The 26,509-nt window shown below is 42.0% G+C and overlaps 1 protein-coding gene across 5 annotated transcripts; it reads left to right on the forward strand.

Annotated features, from left to right (window-relative positions):
- Positions 1–1,164: 1,164 nt before the first annotated feature.
- adam23b (ADAM metallopeptidase domain 23b) lies at positions 1,165–24,198 on the forward strand. 5 transcript variants are annotated; one of them, XR_014907858.1, is made up of 27 exons: positions 1,165–1,371; positions 2,006–2,223; positions 2,668–2,744; positions 5,868–5,931; positions 6,637–6,719; positions 6,869–6,932; positions 8,054–8,126; positions 8,575–8,645; positions 8,822–8,887; positions 9,080–9,148; positions 10,938–11,104; positions 11,277–11,361; positions 11,456–11,543; positions 12,650–12,701; positions 13,500–13,599; positions 13,679–13,750; positions 13,843–13,929; positions 14,021–14,101; positions 14,218–14,268; positions 14,350–14,413; positions 14,504–14,609; positions 16,606–16,725; positions 16,982–17,150; positions 18,738–18,849; positions 20,134–20,224; positions 20,994–21,191; positions 22,349–24,198. XR_014907858.1 is itself a non-coding variant. In XM_085383883.1 (26 exons), exons 1-26 carry the CDS (start codon positions 1,296–1,298, stop codon positions 22,392–22,394), a joined length of 2,352 nt encoding a protein of 783 aa, XP_085240009.1. In that variant the 5' UTR covers positions 1,165–1,295; the 3' UTR covers positions 22,395–24,198. The 5 variants fall into 5 exon arrangements, 4 of the variants coding, with proteins under 4 accessions (XP_085240009.1, XP_085240008.1, XP_085240010.1 ...); XM_085383883.1 differs by lacking the exons at positions 20,134–20,224; positions 20,994–21,191 and adding an exon at positions 19,229–19,319; XM_085383882.1 differs by lacking the exon at positions 20,994–21,191.
- Positions 24,199–26,509: the final 2,311 nt, after the last annotated feature.

Below are 26,509 nucleotides of genomic sequence, written 5' to 3' on the forward strand. Positions count from 1 at the left end.
ACAAACCATTTACTGTTTTATAACATCTTATATTACAGTCCCTGGTTAGTTAATTGTTACCCTAGTTATACACTAATTAGGATTAATAAAGTGTTAATTACATAAAAATTATTACACATGGGTTTATAGAGTGTTAAAGTATAACATACAAACAACTAAATTACACCTATATTGTCCACATTAAACATTTACTGAGATTCATTTGTTTCTTTTTTTAAAAATTAGACAAATTCAAGTGTGTCCTATTAATGAGGCTTTGTTCTTATTATATGTCTGCCCTCACAAAAACAAAGATACCAGATTAGGCAGTTAAAACATATCATCAGCTTAAAATGTTATGCAGTATTTCACTCATATGAGCGTAATAACTAATTAAGTACAACTATGGCTGCATACAGTAATTTTATGTCGAATGGGTGGATAAATTTGCTCTAGCCCTTGGGCGAAAATGTGCTTTTAGACCCCAGTTGTGAATGAGCACACACTATGGGGGGAGGGGGGGGGGGGCAGCTTTATTATGCACCACAGAGTCCCAAATTACTGGAATACTACCTGGCCCCGGGTTTTCTGCGCATCCGCACAGCTCAGGTAAAACATTCAGGAAAATGCACCATGTGAGTTATCATAAAAACTACCACTTTAAGGATGTTAGAACTAGGTTTTGACTCAAGGCACCTTTACACAACAGATAAAAGTTACATATTGAATAATACTGATAATTATTAAAGAGCAATTACAGCACACGGTCTGGTTTACGCTGCTGATAATACATGGAGCCGTTTCAGAAGATTATGGTGCTGCTGAATGGTCCCAGTACTTTCTCTCCCAGCAGACACAGTTTGACATTTTCTTTAATTAGAAAACCACAGAAACCAAACTTGAAAGTCGAACGATTATTCTATACTGGTATTGTTTACAGTGGCAAGTGCCTACATAATGTAACTACTATGTTATTATAGTATATTATATTATATTATATCAGTGGTAGTGTCCTTTCTCACTTGGTTGTGTCTGTGGTGAGAAAGGGCATTTGAGCTCATCAAGGAGGAGCAGCAACCTGCTGGTAGACTTCCAGTAGCTGCCTCCTGGCCACCGCCTTCTTTCAGCCCCCCACCCCTCCTCTCTCCGCTTCTTCCTCCTCCTCCTCTTCCGCTACTGCAGCAGTAAAACCCGGTGTCTCCTGCATCCATGAAGAGATCCCCCCTCCACGGCACCTCCCCCGCCACGATGGGCCGCGAGCAATTAACTGCGTTGATGTGTTGATATTGAGATATTTCAGTTATCAAATATGAATCATGCATTTGATATTTCTGGCCACTTTGCTCGTCAGCATCCTTTTGCCTTGGCTTCATCCATCACTAGCTTCACTCGGTAGGTACTGCCACAGCCTGCTGGCTTTTTTGTCACTTTAATGTGATCGCGTACGCTTACCACTCTGTGCTTTGTGCTGAAATATTGTTTGGTGATGTGCTTTGGATCTATAACAGCGTTCCTCGGAAGCCACCGGGAATTATTGTATTTAATACGCTGCGTCTTTAGCGTGATGCTGCATGAGGGCAGACTACAGCATCTCAGCATCTTTTGTTCAGCTAGTAAAAACACAATGATCACTGTTATGGATATTTACTACGCTTGAATTAAGTCTAACACACAGGCTCTGTGTTTGTTCAAGTGCGTGATATTATCCAGGCTGTTAAATGAGAACAGTATTTATCTGGTGCAGTTTTTACTTTGGCAATAACCGTATCAAAAGTGGTTTTTATTTAAATGAGGCAGTTTATGGTCTGTGTTCCAAATCAGTGTAATTGGTGGTGGCTATTAGTTTTTGAGTATACTGCTGCATGTAATCACTGCAGATGAACTGTGTCATAAAATTGGCATAAAGCTAAAGCCACTTGCCTCAGTGTAACAATTGTGTTTAATGAATTAAAGATGATACCTTTGTGCATATCTGTAGTTTTAAAAAACATATATATGTATCTGTGCTGTAAAAAATCCCTTGCAGAGGTTCAAGGAGTAGAGGACAAGGTTGAGAGGGACGCAGTGTCGGCTCTGCTGAAGCAACAGGCAACTGCAGCACCCACCACAGACAACACAACACACCATGCAGTAGAGCATGTGATCACCTACCCCTCTCGGTTGATCTACTACCTAAACGAGGACTCTGAGAGTACCTACCATGACCTGAACACCCATGCTAAGAACCAAGCTTCAGAGGGCCAGGTATGTGGAAGAGGGGTGGATGAAGATGATTAGTGCTTGCATAGCCTTGATTGTGCAAAAAGTTTGCAAGATGTGTGGTCAAAGGTTGTAGTACATAATAATGCGTTGTTTGGTCTGATCCCAGTATTTCATGTCAGTTTGCTGTAGAGAATCAGTCAAAGCTAAGATAATAGTCAAAATAGACCCACTTAGCATAGTTTACGTGTTTCTTTAGCAACTGGAGTGATGCCAAAGCAAGTGTGCTGAAAGAAGCACTTCTTCCCGTCAACCCACTGTACATTAACATCCGTCATTGATACAGCACATCTGTTCTTTGTGCATTGTGCTGTACACGAAGTTGAAGGCAGACCCTGGAGGATTTTGGCTCAGTGAGACGCTGCTATAATCTTATTTGTTTTGCAAGCTACCATTATCTGCAGTGACTACTCTTTTTCTCTTCTACAGGCAGTCCACCTAGCCCAAGTTAGTTTCCAGTTAGAGGCATTTGGCTCCAGATTTGTTCTAGATCTGTCTCTTAACAAGTAAGTTCTCCTAATCTAATTTAACCACAGCAATTTATTTCACTTAAATTGGTTAGTGTTATTGATTGTGGGCTTTTTTTTCTGTGAAACTCAGAGATGTGTAAGGATTTTGTTTATCTCCCTGTCCTTGTTTTTTCCCCAAAATCTCACCACCAGACTGACTGAGTACTAATCAAGCATGAGACAAAGACGCATCACAGCCCTTTATGGGAAATGACACCAGATGATAAGAACATGTAAAAGAGTATTTGTTCTCAAGGTCATCTCAACAAAAATGACTAAATAGATGAAAACAATAGAATTTCAGTATCTTGTATCATGCTGGCCTTGTGACCAGCATCCATATAGCCTATCATAGACACTCTTCACGCTATAATACGTGGTGCTGTATAGAATACAATTAAGATAACTCTTATTTCCTGTTTTAAATCCTTTACTAATTTAAATATAAATCTGCTTGTTGCAGATTTTGGTGTACCATAATAATAATAAATATAATGAAATTGTTGTCATCAGAAAGATACAAAATATAAAGACCAGTGTAGGACTCAAAGAGAACATGCATAAGTGCACTACACTTGTATTTCTATCATGACAGCACAGAGCAGACGTTCAGTGAACTGAAAGTCGACTCGGACTATGATACGAAGCGATGAACCACGTCGAGTAGCTGACTCTTGTTTGTAAATGATATGTATAATGTGTCAGAACAGAGCTTAATGCAGCATCAATTGAAGATAATGTAATCAGGGAAACTGTGGGTCAGCACGTTGGTTGCTAAGTGCTAAGAGCGACATCAGCTCAGCAGCCAGACTAGTTTTATATGAAGGATTTTGGATAACCAACATCTCTATATTTAATGAGGATTTAATAAGCTTGCATCAAAATGAGGATGGAGACGGCTGCTCTGTGTTCTGCATCTATTGATTCACTCCCTGTATAAAGAAGCCTGGCGTACATGTGAAAAATTCCTGTAGGACGTAGTTACTTTTATGTTTTCTTATCATGTGGTTGGATATTCAGCTTGTGCCTGTGGCTTGCTGAGATCACAGAGGATGTGCCATAAACTTAAGATCCTGTAAACACGCTTTGAAATTACTTTACACAGTTGTTACTTCAGCTATAATGAAGGAAATGTTGGAGCTTTGGCTTCATAGTGGTTTGCGTATCATGTGAGTGCCCACGTCAAGGCTGATAAAGACTTGTAGGCAGTGCAGCAGTATGGAGCAATTAGTATTTATTTTATTGCCCAAATGTACAAGTTCAGAAATCTTCTGCAGTCTGCGGTTTTGGAGATCACATATCGGCGCTGGGATATCTTCAGAGTGTCTGTCACTGCTATCTTCGTTTTAAGTTGAACATTTCCCGTGAGGTTTAGCTGAAATGAAAAATACATCGCTTCTTGTATCGCATGCATCATGTCAAATGACAGAAAAGCCTGTCACTCCGTTCAGGAATCACCACATAGTACAACAGGAAAATCTCAGCAGCAGTGAAGAGGCCTGCACGTGTGACCTTGATTCCCAGCTGTTTGCTTGTAGGTTCTCGACTAGATGCTTTTTTTGTGCAAGAATAGGGGTTTGAATTCTGCTTAGTGTTGTAGCTGCAGCAGCACTGATCTAAATATAGATAGGTCTGCACCCTGCTAGTGGGTGCTGCTTTATCTGCTCACCTCTTACCGTACCTGGAATTGTAAGCAACTAAAAAGATGATTTACAGAAACTAATACAAGTCTTACTTTTAAAGAATCTGGATGTTTTTGAAATGCGTTAGTTAAATCGTCAGTGGCCACAATGGCGACTTTGTCTGGGAGATTTTCTTCCTTTGCCGTCTTTCTGAATACTTAATAGCATCTCCATATATTAAGCATCAGAGCAGATTATTGCCTTGCATGAACAGCATGAGTGTGTCATGTGCTGCTACAGGATTTTAGAGTTACATTTGATCTGGCGCCAGACGTGAGAACCTCCTGCAGCTCTTTGGTCCCTTCTCTCTCCTTTACCTCTTTGTGCCTTTCATGTGCTGCTGCCTCTCCTGCTGCATTGTGGCGCTCCGTCTCCTGTGAACCAAGAGACCTTGGGGCAGAACTCCCTCCTCATGGTCTCCACGCGCAACCGTGGCGCATAGACATTTAAACAGACACACATCAAGATGCTCACGCTCCGGCGCTTTACCTTTCCACACTCAGTTTTGTTACCAGCCAGCCAGAGAGCCAACCACACACTTATGCACACACAGCCGTTCAAACACCGATACACTCTGGTGTGGCCCACTCTTCTCATCTGTCAAGCTATAAATAGCCCTTCACTCAGGAATCTCTCAGAGACTGCTCGCGCCTTGGCTCTCCTCTCGTAATGGTGCACTTCCTGTTCACATGCTCCAACGCATCACTCAAAAAAAATGGTCACACTGCTGGTGTCACAATACAGAGCCACTATTTCCATCCTTTTTTTTTCTTGCTGCAGCACAGCTATATGTTCAGAGAGGAGGGATGTTTCCGTTTTGCAAGGTTACTCAGAAAAAAAAAAAGCGCCATTGTGGCAGAAATTATCTCTTGAAGTCAGCTAGCAGACCGAGCGTGTGAGGGACGCTGACTCAGGGAGCTGCTGAGAGAACTGTTGTGTTCAAGGTGAGGTTGAGGCCTTAGGATAATTTATCGCATTAGGCTTTTCCGTTCAGTTTGATTTGGGCAAATCTGATGCAGAAGCAGGTAGCTTCATATGATATAATTTGCTTCTGTTCTGTTCTCAGGGTGCTTTTGAGAGATTTTTTATCAAATCCAGTTTTATTTTGTGCATCTTCTGCCGGGCTAGTTAGTCATCCCCAGGTTACCTGCATAGTAATTTTTCCTGAGGGCAGACAACATTTAACATCTCCACTGCACTTTTGAGATGCCAGGGGAGTGTTTGTGCAGCCAAATGCGGGCCCGGCGGTGATGACTGTTCGTGTTTAAACGCCAACCAAAGCACTGCTCTCTCACCACTAGTTTAAAACCACAATATGTGAGTCAGAGAAAGCAAAACGAGACAGACAGACTCCTGCATGTTTTTTTCACTGCATCACCTCCTTTTACTCCTCCTGGCAACTCCTCCTGTTACTAACTGCAGTCTCTGTTTTCTTCAGTGACTTGCTGTCTTCAGATTATGTTGAGATCCACTATGAAGGAGAGAAACCTGTTATATCAAAGGTAATGTTTAAGTAGACACATTTCTCAGTTATTTTGCTGTGGTGGGCCATGTGTATGCTGCTTTGACCTTGCACAGAAATAGATAGATAGATAGATAGATAGATAGATAGATAGATAGATAGATAGATAGATAGATAGATAGATAGATAGATAGATAGATAGATAGATAGATAGATAGATAGATGAGGATATAAGCTAGTGAGATGGAAATGAGAGCTGTTTTCTCCTGCTGCTGATTCAGGCAGAGAGCTGGGTTGGGCATGCTGTAGCTGAATCAGCAGGGTTTTGCTCCCCTGCAGCCTCCTGCTGGAGCTCTGGTCACATGATGAGGGAGAGAAAGCACTCTGCAGTATCAGTGCAGGATGGGATGGGTGAAGTGTGTGTGAGGGAGAGGAAAAGAGAGAGACAGAGGGAAACAGGGTCCTGCGCTCACCCGGGGTCTGAGGGCTGAGTCACAAACAGTGTCGGCACCCACCTTGCAGTGTATTAACTTCCCCTTTTAACAAGCATAGATTGAGCCCCCCTGCAGGAGTGAGCTGCAAATAAGCCAAAACTGACATCTGTGACACAAGCTGTTACCCTTTTAGGACTGCTGGAAAATTCAAACACACTGACAGCTTTACACAGCGCCACGACGGTGTACACACAACTCTGTGCATTATGCTAGCGCTGATGCTGCCTTAGTACTGTGTCTTCTTCTCTCAGGGCGGTGAGCACTGTTACTACCACGGCCAGGTGAGAGGGAACGATAACTCCCATGCAGCCTTATCTACCTGTAACGGTTTGCAGTAAGTGAACATCAGATTTTTTATTTTTTTTTGTGAAATCCTCGCCGCGCTCAGAATATCTCTGGATGTACTCATCTCTGCTGCTTAGCTCCTATTGACTCGGTATTGACTGGTGTGTCTCTCCCTTTTATTCTCCCTCTGCCTGGCAGTGGGATGTTTGACGATGGAGTCCATGTGTATCTAATTGAGCCCTTACAACAGAATCATTCAAGTGTAAGTTATTCCTTTAGCAGACACGCACACTGCGATCAAACAAACATCCTCGCCTTGGATGGAAACACATGTTTTATGCTGTTACTCCTTTTTGTTCTCAGGCAAGGATATCCTACCAGGATCATCCTGTTTTCAAAGGAAACGGCCATTTCCTACATGGGATTAACATGACCTTATGTTTTTTTTACATATGGCTATAGCAAAAGACAAATAATCTGCATTTTTATTGTATGTTAATCATCATAATTCCTATTTGTCAAGCCATAGTAGAAAGCTGGTTAAGGTTAGGGTGGTTTTCTAGTCCTGAATGACTATTCAGTGATGGCTCTGGCCCACACCAGTTCTTCCTGTTATGGTAAATGGCCTGTATTTGTATAGCGCTTTACTTAGTCCCTAAGGACCCTAAAGCGCTTCACACTACATTCAGTCATCCACCCATTCACACACACATTCACACACTAGTGATGGTAAGCTACATTGTAGCCACAGCTGCCCTGGGGCGCACTGACAGAGGCGAGGCTGCCGGACACTGGTGCCACCGGGCCCTCTGACCAATAGTCATAATTATATCATAGTTATAGAGAAAGAGGAACTTTAGGTGCTAATGGGAATCTGTGGCCAAAAAAATCACGAGTGCTGGGATGTTTAGCGATTGCCAGCACTTTCTTCTTGTTGTAATAATCTGTCGGACATGCTTTTGATTGCGCAGTATCTGTTTTCTAGCATTGACGGTCTACATGTTTGTGCACTGCTAGAAATGTTCCTTTTCCTGCTACTACAAGTGGATTTGACTGCATTGCTGGTGGGAAAAATAGTTTCCCCCCCTTTACATGCAAACATAAGTGCTCTTGTTCTTTATAAAACTGGAACACCTCGTGCTCTTGAAATCAGCAACTCAAGAGTACTCACTCTGATACATAACAGCAGCTAAACGTCAGAAAGGATGTGCAGCAGGCATTCAGCGCCAAACATTTTAATTTGTGTAATTATTTAGTCCTGCATTTACTTTTGTAAATCCTTGATAAATTATGTGTTTAAACTTATTTTTTTCATTTGCTCTACCTGCTTGTACAAGTCACCCTCCCTTTTTTTTCACCGATTTGTTTGCCTGACTCCTACAGGATACAGCTGCTAGGCCTCACAAACTAAGAAGAGCAGCCTCTTCTTTGTGGGATGATGATTCAGTGGAGCAGGGTAAGGTTTCGATGCTTGTCATTAACCTTTTCACATAACTGTCTTTATCAGTCCTTCCCCTCTGACCAGCACCACACCTCTTGTGACTTCCTAAACCTGACATTATCATCCCTGTCTTCAGACACAAAGCAAGGACAGGAAGGTCCAGATAGGCTGTCACCCCAGAAGAGACCTTTAAAACAAACTGGATTGGATTTTAGTGTTATAGTTGCCAAATGGACCAAATGTATATCACTTTCCTTGGATCACAAGCACTTGCCTCGCTGCCGTTTTGCCAAGTTCCCTGTCTTCACTCGTCTTTTTGCATTTCATAGGAAATTTTGAGACACGCTGTGGAAATTTCTGGGAAAATGTCACATGCATAACTGATTTCTTTCAAAACAAGGCTACAGGGATGTAAACACTTGAGTCTGTAGAGGTGTCACTCTTTCCTTGTGCTTATTTGCAGAGGAAGAGGAGGAGCAGCTCTTCTCCGAGCTGGATGAACTGTCCTGGCTGAGGCGCAGGAAAAAGCGAGCAGTAAGTCTCTGATCTCACCTCTCTCTGAAGTAATGCAATGACTTTAGTGCACTCACCCCGGCTGCGTTTCACAGTTTACAATAAAAACACCCACAGACGTTTACAAGGTTAGACCTGTGGTGATACTCCAAATTATACACTTGAAGCTGCCTGGTCATTGTTGTTTTGTTTTGCAGATGCCTCGCAGCGTATTTGAGGAGATGAAGTATTTAGAAGTCATGATTGTCAGTGACCACAGTATGGTGCGTAAAAATCTCTCCTTTTTTCCTCATTTGATGCTATGTGGCTGGTATTTTATCATGGACAAAAGGATACTCTTTAATATTCCAGACCTGGGCCGACTCCCTCCCAGAAGAGGGAGCAGCAAGCGCCACCGAACGTTACACACTGTAAATCACTGTGTGCTATTTTTCCCTCCCCCTTTCTGTTTGCAGTTTAAACGACACAGGAACAAGCAGCACACGAGGAACTTTGCCAAGTCAGTAGTTAATCTTGTGGATAGTGTGAGTAAGCTTTTTACTTATCCTTTGAGCAAACTGGAGTGTGTGCTTTTTTTGGAAACCTCTTTTAGAATATCATCTGTAGAAGACCTACTAGAAGTCCGGCAACGTCTCCTACTGTACTTAATAACAGTTGACTTTTAATGTTTTGCCATCAGCAGGTCTAACTTCACTCAGCTACTATTATCACCAAATCAGCACCAACATACTGACAGTCTAGCCCAGGGGTGTCGAACTCCAGGCCTCAAGGGCCGGTGTCCTGCAGGTTTTAGATCTCACCCTGGGTCAACACAACTGAATCACATGACTAGTTCATTACCAGGCCTCTGGAGAACTTCCAGACATGTTGAGGAGGTAATTTAGACATTTAAATCAGCTGTGTTGGATCAACGGCACATCTGAAACCTGCAGGGCACCGGCCCTCGAGGTCTGGAGTTCGACACCTGCGGTCTAGCACATGACTTCTCTGGCATCACAAGCTGGATAAGATTTGATTTTGTTCAGTGCTCACTATCTGCAAAATGTTTAACATTTCATTCACCCTCGTGTCTAATTTGCATTTGATGCTTAAACTACAATGGTAAACCTTGTCACAGGACCGTCACAGGACTAAAATGCACAACTCCAGGCAGACAAAATAATGCAAAGCAAACCTTTTATTTTGTTGACGTCGTAGATCAATAACTAAAACAAGGAAACCACAGAGAACCGGGGTAAACAGCAAGCACACATCCAGGGAAGACAAAGACTAATTGGAAGAAAGGCAGTATACAGTCACTAGACACTTTGTTAGGTACAGCTGTTCAATAGCTGCTCATTAGCCCAACCATTGAATTGGCCAATTACATGGCAGCAACTCAGTGTATGGAGGCATGTAGAGGTGTCAAGATGACCTGCGGAAACTTACATTGACTGTCAGAATGGGGAAACGGGTTATTTAAGTGACAGTGCTGCTAAAACTTTGGCACGTTTGGGATGCAATGGAAGAGTCACATCATTATTGTGCAGCTGACAAATCTGCAACAACTGAGGGAGGCTGTCACATCAATATGGACCAGATTTGCTGAGGAATGTTTCCAGCATCTAGTTGAATCTATGCCCGGAGAATTAAACATTTAAATGCAGTTTGTAGTGAGTGTATATAAACAACCTGAGGGCAAACTGGGAGCAGGAGAGAAATGAAACATGGGTGACGGTACAAGATAATCACAGGGGAGGAAGTAAAAGTCAAAGCAAGACACAAGAGACAACTGACAGAGTAAAACAGGAAATAACTCAAAAGATAAATACTAAACACAGACAAGAAACTCACTCTGGTTAGTCTTGAGCTACAATACCTCAAGACAGCAACTGGAATACAAGGAAGCATAAAAAAAGTACACATTTGACTAGAACAGGCTTCTGTTTTCATTTTATCTAAGCGTAAAAAACATATCTTCAGTAATACTGCAAAGGATCAAATCAGGAATCCAAAACTCATCATGCCACAGATAAGAATCAAAACTTCAAACACTAGAATAACAGAGAAAGCAAAACAGACACCCAAACTCAGATAGATAACTAAGAATTCAAAACTCCAAAAATAACGGGCAAACATCATGGCTAAACATCAGTGTTATCCTTGTCTGTCTGTGTTCTTTGTATGTGTGTAAACACTCCCCTGTATTCCTCCCCGCTCCCATTATTCTACATCCGTCCTCCGCTTCCTTTGCTGTCGCTCTCTGCCTCTATCTCACACGTTTTGTTGTGTTTTTTTTCCTTTACTGCTTCCATTCATTGCTTCCGACGGCAGATCTTCAAAGAGCAACTCCATACACGTGTGGTGCTTGTTGCTGTGGAGATTTGGACAGACAGGGATCACATCCCCATAAGTGTGAAGCCGCTGGAACTGCTGCGTGATTTCTCCAAGTACCGGCAGCAAAGCATCAAGCACCATGCCGATTCTGTGCAGCTACTCTCGTAAGTTCACCCTTCGGGGGCTGAACAGATCGTTTGGGGTGGTCTCTGGTTTTGCTCTGATGGAAGTACGCTTTGTTTGCCTGCCTGTAACTAAAGCAGCACTGCTGTGTTCTTACCTGCTTTGTGCTATTTATATCTTCCGTCTTATTCTTCATCTCCATCATTCTTGCAGAAACGCCACCTTCCACTACCGCAGAAGCAGCACTGCGTACTTTGGAGGCATGTGTTCTGTGAGCCGTGGAGTAGGCGTCAATGAGGTCAGATTTACTGTCACACATCCAGCATTGCTCTGTGGACGTATCGCAGTGTGATTATGCGGTGAATAATATGTTGTCACTGTTGTGCCAACAGTACGGCACCACCTCGTCCATGGTAGTGTCTCTTTCCCAGAGCCTGGCACAGAACCTGGGCATCCAGTGGGATCCGGCATCCAAGAGAAGTAAACATGAAACACTTTTTCTTAACACACAGCTGCTATAAGCACGATAGGCATGGCAGGCTAAAGTCACAAAGTTCATGGCACATAGTAAATAACAGTTTTTATGTAGCGGTCTCAAAAATGCACCTGTCAGTTATGATACATTTGGTGTTTTATTGAAGACCCTGTGATCCCTACACTGGTTTCAGATGCCTCTCTAACATTATCCAGCTTTGCTTGAATTAAGGTCAGGATGGGAACATTTTTCACTCTTAAAACAGACATACACACAAAACTGAAATGCTTTTGCTGCACGGCTAAAGTTGTTTGTAAAGTAGAGAAAATGTTTTGAAGGCAGGTGTTTAAATGCACTTTATTTAAGACTGCTAACTGGATGTAACCTCACATCTGGAAATTGGAGAAGTAGCAGAAATGTAGGTGTTTTTCTTTCTCGAAATTGTATTTTTAGTACTTTGAGCACCACAAATACTTCTGCTCTCAACTCTTTAGGTCTAAGAAGGAAGTGTTTTGTGTTAAGTGAACTTTCACATTTCACTATTCTGTTACTATTGGCATTTAACTGTTTAAATACAGGATACAATGCATTTTTTTGAAAGTCTTGACTGATATTTTAGATGTCATTCACAGGCCTCCTCTAAAACAAAAAGTCTCTTTGCAACCCTGTTGCCAGAAGTCACCGTCGGTGGACTAACTGTATTTGAGAAAAGTAGACCAGAAAATGTCCGTTTGAGAAAGAATTTATGCCATCAGATTTGAGATCGCCATGCTTAATGAGGCAGCTGCCAGGTTAGAAACTACAAGCTGGAAAAAATGCTAACCATCAGCAAAAGTCTATTTGTGGCCCCAAAGCTGCCAAGGAGAATGTCAGTGTAAAATAAAGTGAAAGGATTCTTCATTATTCAGCAGAAAGCTGGATATCAGGAGTTAAATCCACGGATTAAGACTGCTTTTCTTTGAAATTACAAAAAAAAAAAATAATTATGCTAACATGCTTACTTTGTCTACTCTAAGTCTTTATTTAAAATGAAAGTTGTGGATGCTATCTTTTCTTACTCTGTCCGTTCCTCTTTCTCTGGTGTTTCTACACTTTCTGCCCTGTTTTGCAGAGGAATGCGGCTGTACTAGCCAGTGGGCTGGCTGCATAATGGAGGATACTGGGTAAGATCCAACATACCCCCGAGAAACACGCATACACAGTCATTCATTCACATGGCGGAGCAATTACAAATGCTCGTTTGTGTGCACTCAGTAATGTAGTAATCAGTACTCGTTCAGCTTTTTTCCTTGTTGCTTGTTATTAACTAACTCTGAGCGACTGTTTAATACAGTTACACAGTTTTTAACCACCTAGTCAGTCAGTACACAAGTAAGAAAATGAATAAGTTGCACCTACTGTAATTTCGGCATGCTGTTTTGTGAATAATAAGCAACTCTTTTAGCTAAAGTAGGATTGGGTATATAAAAGGTAGCTGTAGTCACCAGGGTGTCCCCCATTGGTTAGTTATGTTCCTAGAGAGGATTTTGCCGTCACCATCTTGTTGTTTTGAAACTGGACAGGATGAGCAAAAGTGGCTCTGACTCAAAAACTGAGGGACAAAGCATGCTGTTACGATAGTGACTTGTCAGTGACCAGAAGCATACCCAGCTTTATCATTCTACACGCCTCTATTTGACACCACAATTTAAATCATGTTGTATTCAATTTAACTTGAAACTTGCAACTGAGAACATAAACACACTTCCATTGGTCAAAATTTCAGGTTATTATTTCAAGATTTTAAACTTAGTGATACGTTTTAGTCAGTAAGCTGAAATTTTGAGATATCTAATGAAAATTGACTTTTGGGAAATTTGCATGCATTCAGATTACTTGAAGTCAACATTTTAGGCATATTTTTTTGACTGTATCCTGTTTGGTTGGACAAACTTATAAATATCATTGTCTTCTCTCTGCAGAGTCCAACACCCACAAAAATTCTCCAAATGCAGCATCTCAGACTACAAGGAGTTCCTCCTGAAAGGTGGAGGTTCTTGTTTGTTCAACAGGCCAACCAAGGTTAGTCGCCCCTTCTCTCAACATGTCAAACTTTTACGCACACGTGCTCCTTTTACACCGTCTTGTCCTCTCCTGACAGCTGTTCGAGGCAGCAAATTGTGGGAATGGATTTGTAGAACTGGGAGAGGAGTGCGACTGCGGACTGAGAACAGTGAGGGTCTTTTTACTTCACCACGTCACGCACGCCCATTTGTCATCTTCTCTTTGTTCAGATGCTTGAAGCTCGTTTCCCTTTGTTTTCAGGACTGCCAAAAGGAATGCTGCAAGAAGTGCTCCCTCGCCAATGGGGCACACTGCAGCGATGGACCATGCTGCAATAAAACATGCTTGGTACAAGCTTGGTTCTTTCTTTTTAAAGCTCTGAAAAACTAGTAGTTGATTTCTGAAATCCAACGCTGTTTTATTCTCCTTTTCTTGCCAGTTCTACCCACGAGGTTACAGCTGCCGCTATGCTGTGAACGACTGTGACATCTCAGAGACCTGCTCTGGGGACTCGGGACAGGTTGAGCTTATGGTTTATTTAGCTTTAAATAGCTTTAATTAGTTCGGTTTTTTTGCACGTTGAACACAAATTTGGCTGTTAAAAAAGAAAGGTTGTTCTCTTTGTGATTTTTACAGTGCCCGCCAAACCTTCATAAACAAGATGGTTACATCTGCCAGGTAAACCAGGTAAGAAATGGGTATTTACAAAAATATAAATGCCAACGTGTGCTCAAAGTTTTCTGATTTTTTATTAATCTCTATCTAAAGGGTCGCTGTTACAGTGGAGAGTGTAAGACCAGAGAGAACCAGTGTAAATACATCTGGGGATCAAGTAAGGTTTAATGCTTCTCGGGTTAATTTGAGCACGGGTTCTGCACAAGGAGAGGCAGCGTGCAGCTCATCGCCCCTCTTTTTGTTTTAGAGGCTGGAGGCTCGGAGAAGTTCTGCTATGAGAAGCTGAACACGGAGGGGACAGAGAAGGGCAACTGTGGAAAAGATGGAGAAAAATGGATCCAGTGTAGCAAACAGTGAGCACAAAATAATAACACTGTCGCACATTCATTGAATAATAAAGTGCCTGAAAGCATATTTTGAACTTTTCTAAACTGATCGGCCAACATTTACACCCATTTTGTGCACCAAGCAGCCAGCTGTGCATAGGTGAGAAAGTTTTACTGTCAAGATCCTTTAGGATCCCCAAATTTTTGTTGTGGTATTCCAAAGATATATTGTACAAGTTAATCCTGTTATGTGGAATTTCAGCATCAGGTTTCTCAGTTGTTGTTGTTTTACAGCCATCCAACAGAGGGCGCCAAAGGACCCTGTTTAAAATGGATAATTGCCATCAAATGCCAGGAATGTATTTTTACCAATCAGATCAATTACTAAAAACAGATTCCAGGGAAACCACCTCAGCACACATGTCTTCAGTCTTCCTGGCTTTTCTCTTTAACTGGGATGTGGTGGTAAAAGTCAAGTCAGTTTACACTGCCCAGCCAAAAAAAGCTGAAGCCTGAAATATTTAACTGGACTGCCTTTAGCTTCGATGACAGCACGCATTTGCAGTGGCATCGTTTCAAAAAGCTCATGCAGTTTCACAATATGTATTCTCGTCCAGAGTGGCATTCATTTTTTAACAAGACTGATGTCGGCGGAATCAGAACGTCTTCTCCGGCACATTCCTAATAAGGCAGTATTCCCAATAACAGTTAAAGTCAGTTAAGTCTGGGTTGGCCAACCCACATGTGAAAATGATGTCTCATGCTCCTTGAACCATTTATTCATAGTCCGAGCGTGATAAATCGTAGCATTGCTATCTTGGAACATGAATGTGCTATCAGGGAAGAAAAACATCCACTATGGAAAAACCCGGTTATTCAGTATATTCAGGTAGTCAGCTGACCTTATTTTAGGCCACATGACACTGTAGAACCAACTGAAGCAGCCGGAGATTGTAAAATTGCCTCTGCAGGCTTGTACACTAGGCGCTCGGCATGATGGGTCCATCATTTCATCCACCTCTTTTTATGACCTCGTTCCTCCTTCCAGGTTTTACACAATGACATTTCTTTTTTTGTTTTAGTTTTTCTTTGCTGGAGATAACAGAAGGCTTAAAACTTTCCTTTTTGCGTATAGTTAAGGCTGGATCAGGTGATTCTGAACCATTCCTTGGGTATGCTGCAGTAATCTTAGACTGCTGGGAGAGTCCCATGTCCTTCACTCACTTTCTTTTTCAGTTTCCATGTGTTTATAGAAGGATATTGCATTTAATTATTAGTAATTCATTTTAAATTCTAGCTCTCCCATAGTGTGCCTTTTGTCCTAACTCCCTCTGCTCTCACTTTCCCCTCACACCCATGGCATGGATCCAAGTCGCCCACGCATTCTTGTGGGCCTACTTGTGGTTTCTACTGGAGGTTTCTTCCCGTTAAAAGGGATTTTTTCCTTCCAACTGTCACCAAGTGCTTGCTCATAGGGTGTTGTCTCATTGTTGGGGTTTCTCTGTAGTTCTGTGGGGTCTCTAACAATATAAAGGTGACAGTAGAACAGACCAATAACCTTCTGAAACAAACTAAAATCTTTTCCACAATCACGGGAAATGTTTTGTGATGTGGTTGTTTGTTCACTGCATCAGTTAGGGTTAATTAAATGACATGTTGCCAGCTGCATTAAGTAATCACTGCAGTAATTATCCAATGAAAGGCTTATACTTAATAGCTTAGTTAAATCCAGGTGGCGACTTCTTTTTGGCCAGGCAGTGTATTTGTAAAACATGTTTAAAGGTAAGCAGTGTGACTTTAAAATTGCACTTAATATTAAAGACCAAACATTGACTGTAACAGATCAAATGAAAGTTATCAGTACGAGGTTTCAGATCTTTACAGATGTCGCTTTGAACCAAACTAATAGAGCTTTTTGGTGCATTTTGGTAATTGGTGGTGCAGAGGTGAACATTACATTGTTAGACAGGTGGAAGAGTGTTATCTGTACACATTTTTGGTTGCTTATCTCTCTCTTTTACAGTGACGTGTTCTGTGGTTTCCTTTTGTGTACCAATGTCGGGCGTGTCCCTCGCATTGGAAGCATGAAAGGTGACAGTACCCCCACCTCCTTCAACCACCAAGGGAACGTCATACAGTGCACGTAAACACATTTACTTTAATATAATGCCTGGGGCCTGGGGGCTCTTTACCCATGTGGGAAATAAATAGAAAAACTCTGTAGTAAATTTGGGGGATTTTTTGTGTCGCAATGGGCCATTTTCTCATAAAACGCAAGCTGTTACTAGAAGTTTTTCTATTTCTTTCTAAAATGGGTGCCTACAGGCAGTGTTTCTTCTGTAGCTTTATTTTTTGGGAGACTTCAACACTCCTCACCTCTACTCCATCCTTCTCCTCAGGGGTGCCCACGTCCTTTTGGATGATGAAACTGATTTAGGCTACGTGGAGGATGGGACTCCCTGTGGGCCGTCAATGATGTGCCTTGACCGCAAGTGTCTGCCCATCCAGTCACTTAACATGAGCACCTGCCCCATTGGACCTAACGGACATGTGTGCTCGGGCCATGGGGTGAGTATTTGTACGCACTTACCTACACCTACTCTTTGCTCACTGGCAAATTGAGAGGGTGTTCACTCATTTTTAGAAGATTAGCAAGCATGGACTGCGTGTAGTATTTGTTTGTAAGGGCTGCAGAACGTTTCCAACACCTTTGATGAAAAGGGTGCTTACTGAGTCATGGATAAAGGCTGTTTATGCTCTAACTTAGAGTTTCTGTTCAGCAAACACCAGTATTTGCTCTTTGTTTATTAAATCTCACTCTGGAGGGATGAGGAGAAGTAAGGAGGCTCATTGCATTTCAAATGCCCAGGGTTGTTGATTTTCTTTTTCTCAGTAGAAAAAGTCAAACAAAAGCCTCAAGCTTAAGGGAAATATGCAACTGGCAATCCTTTATTCAGGTGTCAACACAAACTGGAAACTGGGGAAAACCTCTACCCTTTTATGGAAATGTCAAATACCTCTTATACCAGTAAGCCAAACTTGCTTTATTTAGATTTTTTTAAGAAGAAGTTGCAGAATATTTAAATAATATGTATTTAAATAAAAATAAATAAAATACTTCTCTTCATCCATCTATCCATTTTCTTAACAGCTTATGCAATTCAGGGTCATTCAGGGTTGTACTCGAGTCTATCCCAGCTGTCGTTTCAAACTCTAAATGTGCTTCCTTTCTGAGTGGCCCGGCATGTGCAGCATCATTTCTCAGCTGATGTGGTAGAAATTGCCACAATTAAAAATATGTAAATACATAATAATCAAAAATCGTAATCTTTTCTGCAGGAAATACAATGCTTTATATTTCCTGAATTAAATGCAACTCAAATTGTTTTTGAAAATATTATTTTGATGATAAAATAAACACACAGACACAAAACAATAATAATAGCTTGATTTGCTCTATACTGCATTGAGACGTGCATCTTCCCAGAAATGTAACTTCCTATGGTTACAATATGTGATTATGATTCCAATAATAGCATTTTGCTATTAATTACTAATGCAGTAGTTACTATTTTTCCAAATTCAAAATGTTCCATGTAGCCATTGTTCAGTATTTATTATCTTAGAGTCCAACATGATTGGATGAGTTTCACTTGAGACGATGAAGTAATGCAGACACACCAGTGCACAAGTATAAATGCAAAGCGTTAACTAACTGCAGCGTTAGGTTCTTCAGGGATTTAGTTCAGCACTATAAATGAAGCTTAAGATGTTTCTTAAAGAAGTTTTTTTCCCAAGCGAGTTCTCCTCAGGGGGCTATAGCTGCCTGGGAAATTACACGTCGGTTGATTGATTTTCTTCAAGAGTCCCAGTAAGCCAGTCAGCCGAAAACCAGCTTGCCTAAATTAAATACATTTTTTACACCATCCTGCACTTTTCTCGCTGTGATGCTTTTCTGTGATGCTCACACCAGCTTGGATTACTGGAGCTGAATAAAACATAGCTATTGTGTTTTTTTCTATCATACGTCAAAACCTATGCCAGATTTTTTTGTATAATGTTGGGGAAAAATGGAAGAGAAAAAGTTCCTTGAGGGGAATTTAAAAAAAACTCCATCTTTCATTCTGTTTACCTCTGTATGTCTGCTGTGCACAGGTATGCAACAATGAAGCCACATGCACCTGTGACACCACCTGGGCCGGGACAGACTGTAGCATGCCTGACCCGCCTAAAGAGCCCGATGTCACTCCAGAAGAAGAACCCAAGGGTCGGTTTCCAACCTTTCTACTCCCGCCATCCGCCATCCAAAAATGAATATATCCACCCTTTTTTAATTTAGCCCAGATTCACATTGATCGTATGTTTAATGTAAATGTTATTACAGTGTCGCTCTCAGATGCACTGCTAGATCTGAGTCAGTCGCACATTCCTGAGTTTCACAGGTCTACTGGGGAACATAAAGGCTTTGATTGTAGGAGAATGTAAAAGCAGTGTAAGATTTGTTTGCTCTGATTCTGAAGATGATGCTTTGACCACAGGGGGAGGGGCTTACGGGGCAGTGGTCACTTCATCCATGACTCTGAAGCAGAAGCCTGCTATTTGTTTTTGACAGGGTGGTAATAATGCTCCTTTTCCCCTCTGCACAGTGAGCGTGGCCACTAACAGGCTGATAGGGGCAGTAGCAGGGACCATTCTGGCCCTGGGGGTGATTTTTGGAGGCACAGGGTGGGGAATAGAGTAAGCATCTTTAACCCTTTCACAGCTCTTCCTCTCATAGTGGTGCCTCAGTGTGCGGGCGGTCTCGTGAGCCGGCCTGAGCCCGTGTGTGCGTCCCGGTGGCTTTGTGTTTTCTTGTGTGTTGGTGATGACCATATAATTGTCATGTGATTGGATGTTTTCAGTGTCGTGTGATTGATTGATGGATCTCCCCTCCCTCCCTCCCTCCTTCCTCTCCTTCTCCTGTCACTTCCTGTCGTTCCCCATTACTACAAGCCTCTTTCTTCATCCCCTCTCTTCCCTCCCTACTTCCTCTCCTTTCTCTTATTCTTAGTCGTTATGTGGTTGCTCCTGTGATCCTCTCCTTTCTGGGGCATGTGGGGCATTTAGATGAAAACAGTCCTGAGAAGTGTCCAGTTAGTGACCTGGCTTGTCAGTCAGTGGTAGGCTGTGTGGTGACTGGGACCCCTAAAAACATTTTGTACTGCTCACACTGCAGATCACACCTACATGTCACCTGTAAACCTTTACAGTGATGGATACCCAGGGTCTACACAACCTTAACAGACAAACCACTGATAATCGCTACCTCAACTGACACCAGATAAACTTAAATATTTCCAGGGCGTTTGCTTGATTACATTCTCTTTATAACACTAAAAGGGGGTTGAAAAGCATGCAAAAAAATGCATTCTCAAACTCAGTCATTTTATTGTAATAGTATACTTATGGTATGTTTTCTGTTCCATGTGAAATCATCATTGTATAGCTAAATGTTATTAATACAGTAAATGAGTATAGGAACTCATGTCTTTTTCCCCATAACCCTTTACAGGTCCTAGTGCCACCAATCTAATAATAGGCTCCATCGCCGGAGCCATCCTTGTGGCTGCCATAGTGCTGGGGGGGACTGGATGGGGCTTTAAGTAAGCAACACGCCGCATGCCTCTCCTGCTCTAACTCTAGCATCCCTGCTGCTTCTAGACACCAGGGTTTGAGCTCCTGCTACAGAATACAGCATCCCGGGGTGGACATGTTACACTTACTACACTTAGGCTCACACTGACGAGGAGACATGCAGAACACATATGGGTGTGGAAGGCGTTCAGGTGTTTGATACTGTATGAGTAAATTTGACTTTGGGAAACGCTGGGGGTGTCTGTGCATCTGTAGCAGAACCTCAAACTGATTAGACGGGCAGAGTTCAATGTTTGACATGCATTTCATAGTAAAGTACAGAGGGGACAGAATACTTTATAACAGCTAAGTGGTTAAAAAAGTTTGTTTGTACTTGTATTACAGAAATTACTCCCCTTTAAAATCTTAAACTAGACCATTCAGTGTCACTCTATGGCTAGGAAATCTACCCACCGCTGATTAGCCTGCTGTCTTGAGCAACAGGGGTGTTACGCATCCTAATCTAAACAGACCTAAGGACTAAATAATAAATATGGTCCTACAGCCACTAAAGCATGCCAGATAGCATCATGGTTGTCACTAAAACAGCAAAAAAAAACAAAAAAAGAGAAAGAAAATAGAATAAGAAACCAAACATTTCTGCATGTTGACTTGTTGATTTGGAGGAGGTCAGTTCATTGCACAAAGGCTGAGACAAACCCTGAGCAATTTGGTCCGAGGGTTGTCGTGCTCTCATCACTTCCATGATGTTTTTTTCTCACTCCGTCGCTCCTTGAGGCCGAGGTTTTAAATGGAGTTATGAGAACAACACACACAGACACAGAGAGAGAGAGAAGCCAGGACCTTTTTGTTGTCTGCAGCCTTTGTGCCATGGCTGGCCACACCCACCTGGATGGCTGAGCTCCGCCATAGAGCAGAGCAGGACTCTCGGACCCGCCCACACCAGCTGCCATTGCTGCCTGCTTCGCAGACCCGGTACAGACACGGCGCATTGCACTGCATGAACCACGCACAGCAATAGTGCCACCTTCAACTGGCCGACTATTGGAACAGGTGCATGACAGAGTGATAGAAGCCCCACAGCAAGCCACAGTACGGGGAGGTTATGCATCACTCCTGTTGTTGTACTCATTGTTGTCCCACTGTTGTGGTAGTAGTTACTGTTGCTGCTGCCGCCGCTGTGATCGTTATTTCTGTGCTCGTCTCCTCTTTCCTCCTCTCCGCTGTAGAGTACACGTTATGTTAGCTCTTTCCTCCCAGATGGTTGTTTTGAGTGGAACTAATGTGTTTCCCATCAATATCGGTAATGACACGTGTCTCCTACACTTCACCTTGTAAACTGATGTTGCACGAAGGAGCCGATCAGCACATCTGCAAGAAGGCAACAGAGTATATTTATATTCGTAACACCTTAAAAATTATGTAATATGGCTTAGACTTGATTGTTCTTTGATTTCAAAAATTAAACATATTTATTTATTTCAGATCTGGCCAGTACTACAAAAACTGTAAAGCAGATGTCATGTTTTCTCATCGCTGACACTGTAGACCTCAGGTTTGTGACTGTAAATACCTCTGACTGTCTCTTTGCAGTCAAGGCTGAGCGGGCCAACATGGACCAGCCTGTCCTCACTCCAGTGTCCTCGGCGTTTGATCCTGAAGCCCTCAAAAAGTGCACATTTGGAACATTTTCATCAGGCACACTTACACTGTGTCTAAAATCCCATACTATGTATCACTTAAACAGTAGGATTTAAGCCTTAGGATACATTCCAGTGCCTTTGCTGAAATTTTATTAACAGCAGAGTGAAAGCATGTATTTAAACACTCAAGTTCAAGAGTTATCAATGTTAGATTTCAGCTCACTGTCCCGCTTACCCAAAATAGTATGTACCTCGCATGCTATTGGATACATACTGAGAATGTGTTATACCAAACAATCCTCACGTACTACTACTACTACTACTACTAAAAAGTACGTAAGTATGGGATTTTGCTCACAGCCTTACATAATAAACTGCAACTAACAGCATTTCCTTAAGAGAGCGTGGTTGCTTGTCCAGGTTGCACTAGCTCCGTTGCATATATAATTATAGCAGATGCTGACTTCTTTTTCTTATCTCCTCATCAAGAAATGTGAAGAAACGGCGGTATGACCCCAATGCCACAGCCATTTAACCCAAGGAGAAGATGGCAATCACACAGGGACTGCTCCAAGGCTTCCTTAGTTGGCTACCTGACAGCTGGACTGCACTTACTGCTGCTGATTCTTTGGCATTACATTTACTTGAAAAAGACATAGTGGACATTTTAACAAATTTCCATCGTAGTGACATTATAAATGCAGCCTTTTTCAACTACACCTCACCCACGCCCATCCACCCTGATCTCCAGAGTGACAGAGCTCCTCTTTCCATCCTTTAGTGCCAGTGCACAGGCGTTCAGGCGGAATCCACACCACTCTCTCACCTGGCATGAATAAAATCGAAACAAAACCTGCTGCTTGCTGGCCCGCCCGACCCCCACCCAACCCGCCCGCGCCCGGCATGAAGAGCCCTCTCTGCGGGGCTCTGCATGGCTACCAAAGCTATGAATATACTGCAAAAATAAAAAAGAAGAAAAAAGAAAACACAGAAAGAGGAGAAAAAAAGCGCAGGAGAGAGCCTCATTAAAAACCAAACCCAGTGACAAGCCTGTTGAAGCTCCTGTTTAAGCAGAACTTCATGTGAGGACCTATAAGGGCAATGCAGGCCATGTAGTGATGTAGTGAATGCGCACACACACACATACACACATGCACACACCACTGTACATATTTAAGGAGTTCAGGGTTGGAATTGACAGCATATTTTCCAAGGACATCAAATGCTTTTGTTTTTTATCTTAACATCTTGTATAGCGGGTGTTTTTGGTAATGTTATTAAAATAAAAAACAAACAAACTGAGACTAGGATTTGGGCCAAAATGGTTAGAGAAGAAAATCTAAAGTCAGATTTGAGGACAGAGAGAGAAAGCTGTGGTGTCGAGGAGAAGCGCGTCATTTCCGGAGAGATTCAGACTGTGATCCGATTTAGCCCCCTGTTTTTGAAGTATCTTCAACACTGACTCAAAAGCCAAAGAACCAATCACCCGAACATGTGGATGTTGTTGCACACGGAGCACTTTCCCCTCTGTCTGCAGCCAGTGGTGCCTCTCATGCTGAGGGCATGAAGTCTGTCCATGCAGGCGCTCACGTGTCCGGCCAGGTCTCACTTAACAGTCCTCATCAACACCCACTATACTGGCTTAAGCCTTTTTGCTCTCATAAACTCTTAGTGGAAATCAAGTTCAGCTCTACAGGTAATGCTGCATGCAAATCACTATAGTGGGCTTATAATTCTATATGGGAGTCCCCAAAATCTGCAAGGAAAATATGCTACAAAAGATAGGTGCATGTCAACAATAAAAAACATTTAACTTTTATTTACTATGCAAAGAAAGATATTGCACAAAAGTATGGGTAATAGTGATATCGGTGTAGACATGGTTTTACAAAAGGAAAAAAAAAAAACAACCGCTGCTAATCAGCTAATCTTTTGTATTTGCCCACTCCTATGTCTCCTTTCATTTCGCTTCAGTGTACTCAAACTGTGGATGGACAAGTAAAGAAATCATCAAAATAACTGAATTAGTATTTCAGAGGATAAGAGAGAGAGCACCCTTTTACATTTGTGGAACTGAAAATCATTTTTGTGTGTTTTTCATCCAGACAGATATTTTTAATCACACACACTTATACACACACACACACACTCTGTATGGTGCCTGTACATATCGAGGCCTGAACAGTTTCCTTGTGCAGGGCTATCATTTCCAGTCCAGCTGATTGTCGGTGTATTCCAGGTGCTGCCATAGCACTGGCATCGTTGTAATCCTCCATGTTAATCATTGTCTGGTGTCCCTCTCTCACTGCATTATGTACAGTTGGACTGATTAATAAACTACGGACAAATTTTATCCAAGCGTTTGTCTTCTTTTCTTTTAAATCAGGGGTCCCCAATCCCAGTCCACGAGGGCCGGTGTGTCCCTGCAGGTTTTAGATGTGTCCTTGATCCATCACAGCTGATTTGAATGGATAAATTACCTTCTAAACATGTCTTGAAGTTCTCCAGAGGCCTACTAATGAACTAATCATGTGATTCGGGTGTGTTGACCCAGGGTGAGATCTAAAACCTGCAGGGACACCGGCCCTCGTGGACTGGGATTGGGGACCCCTGTTTTAAATCCTCAATGAACTGCTAGCAGCTCCTGATTGTGTGATTGGTGTTATTTAAGAGCAACTTTGAGGAGGTGGAACAAACCATTTGAAATGCGGGGGGGGACTATGGGGTCAATAACTAACACCAATGCAAAGAAACTCCATTCTGCCCCATGCTGTCACTGTCATGGCACTGGATCCGTGAACTAGTGTTCATGTGTTTTGGGATTTTTCTAACATTCCTTGATTTTGTGTCATTCATGGTTTTGGTTCTCGTATTGTGTGGACTTGTATTATATTTATAGATTCTAGGCTTTAGCTTTCTGTCACTGTGCTTTCGCTGTGTTGCACGTTTTTTCTTCGTCCTCGTCTCAGTATTTGTCTTGCTCCCTGTTTTATTTTGATAGTCCTGCATTAGTGCATTCAGTTTGTTTCCTCCCTATCTCGTTATGTCAAATTAGGTCCAGCTGTGTTTCCCTCCTGTTGCACATTCCCTCATTACAGCCTGCGTATGTTTGTGTTAGGGTCCCTTTGTTCATCATCGTCGTCAGGTCGTCTGTTTGTCATGCGTCAAGCTCAGGTAGACGTGAATCTGTTTTTTATTAATCTGGGAAGGACTTTGACAGGAAACTCAAGTGACAAAAGTGATTAATACAAAACAATGCAGACCTACTGTAACATGAGCCTGTCATCAACCATAAAGTGTATTTTTTTTCTTTCTCTCAAATCTCTTTATTTGGTTTTCCAGTGTTCTTTATCATAAAGGCAACTAAGATTCAAATATAAATGATTACATATATACAATAAGAATTAAAGTAAAAACAAAACAAAAACAACAACAACAACAACAAAAGAACGTTGGACAGAGGATGCTATTTATCGAACTACCAATGAGGCTCAGTGATCATTTATATCTGTACAGTATTGAAGAGATCTATAAAAGGTTGCCAGGTTGAATGGAATTCCTCCAACCTCCCCTTTAGTAGGAGTTTAATTCTTTCCAGCTGCAAGTGTCTCAATACATCTTGTGTTAACGCTGATGTGGTAGGAGGCACCTTTTGTTTCCAATTTAGTAGAATCAAACGGCGTGCCAGCAGCATCACAAAACGTATCACATTATTTTGGGTGGCTGATAGGTCTACAACAACCGGCTTCACTCCAAATAAAGCACAGATTGGGTCTGGCTTAAGTTTTTTTTAAAAAGAATTTTAGACAAGATATGAAAGACATTATTCCAATATGTTGCTATACAGGAACAATTCCAAAACATATGCGCCAGTGAAGCAGGTTGCTGTTTACATCTTTCGCAGGACGAGTTTACATTGGGGAACATTTTTGACAGTTTCAACTTTGATACATGGAGTCTATGTAGCACTTTAAACTGTAAGAGTCCATGACGAATGCAAACAGAGGAAGAGTGTACATTTTCCTGGGCTTTTGTCCATTGATTGTCTGGAATTCTCGTACCAAGGTCACACTGCCAGGCCTCTCTCAGATAGTCAAGTGTGATAATTCCATCCAGTTGTGACAATGCGTTGTGAATTTTTGTTATTAGTCCTTTCTTGAGTGGATCAAACTGAAATAAGTTATCTAAGGCAGAGTCTGGGGGCCGATCTGGAAAAGATGGAAAAAGCCTCCCTACAAAGCTTCCGATCTGTAAGTATTTGAAAAAGTCATTACTGTGCAAGTCAAATTTTTCTTGCAGTTGCCGGAATGTGGGAAAAACCTTGTTGATGAATAAATCCTTTACTGAGTGCAGTCCCTTGTGGTTCCATTAGAGAAATGAAATATTTGAAAGTGAGTGAACTAGAGTCTGAATCTTGGGATTTTTGTGCCTGGATCCATATTGCTGGGAGACCACACCGTCCCCTTGAGGGACCCCGGTGTGTATACCATAATGTCGAACATGTAGTCACTCAAATGTTCCCTGCCGGTTTGTAGAAGTATTCATGATTCACGTAATTTCTCATAATGATGATGATTTTCACTCCGCTGCATCTCTTCCTGTGTAGAAGTATCCTAACAATACATTTCTTGTATGAATATGAAAATGGTA

Source organism: Rhamphochromis longiceps, linkage group LG16 (genome assembly GCF_057381845.1).
Source record: "Rhamphochromis longiceps isolate RC_006_pf linkage group LG16, R_longiceps_female_GT1.1, whole genome shotgun sequence".
Classification (NCBI taxonomy): Eukaryota; Metazoa; Chordata; class Actinopteri; order Cichliformes; family Cichlidae; genus Rhamphochromis; species Rhamphochromis longiceps.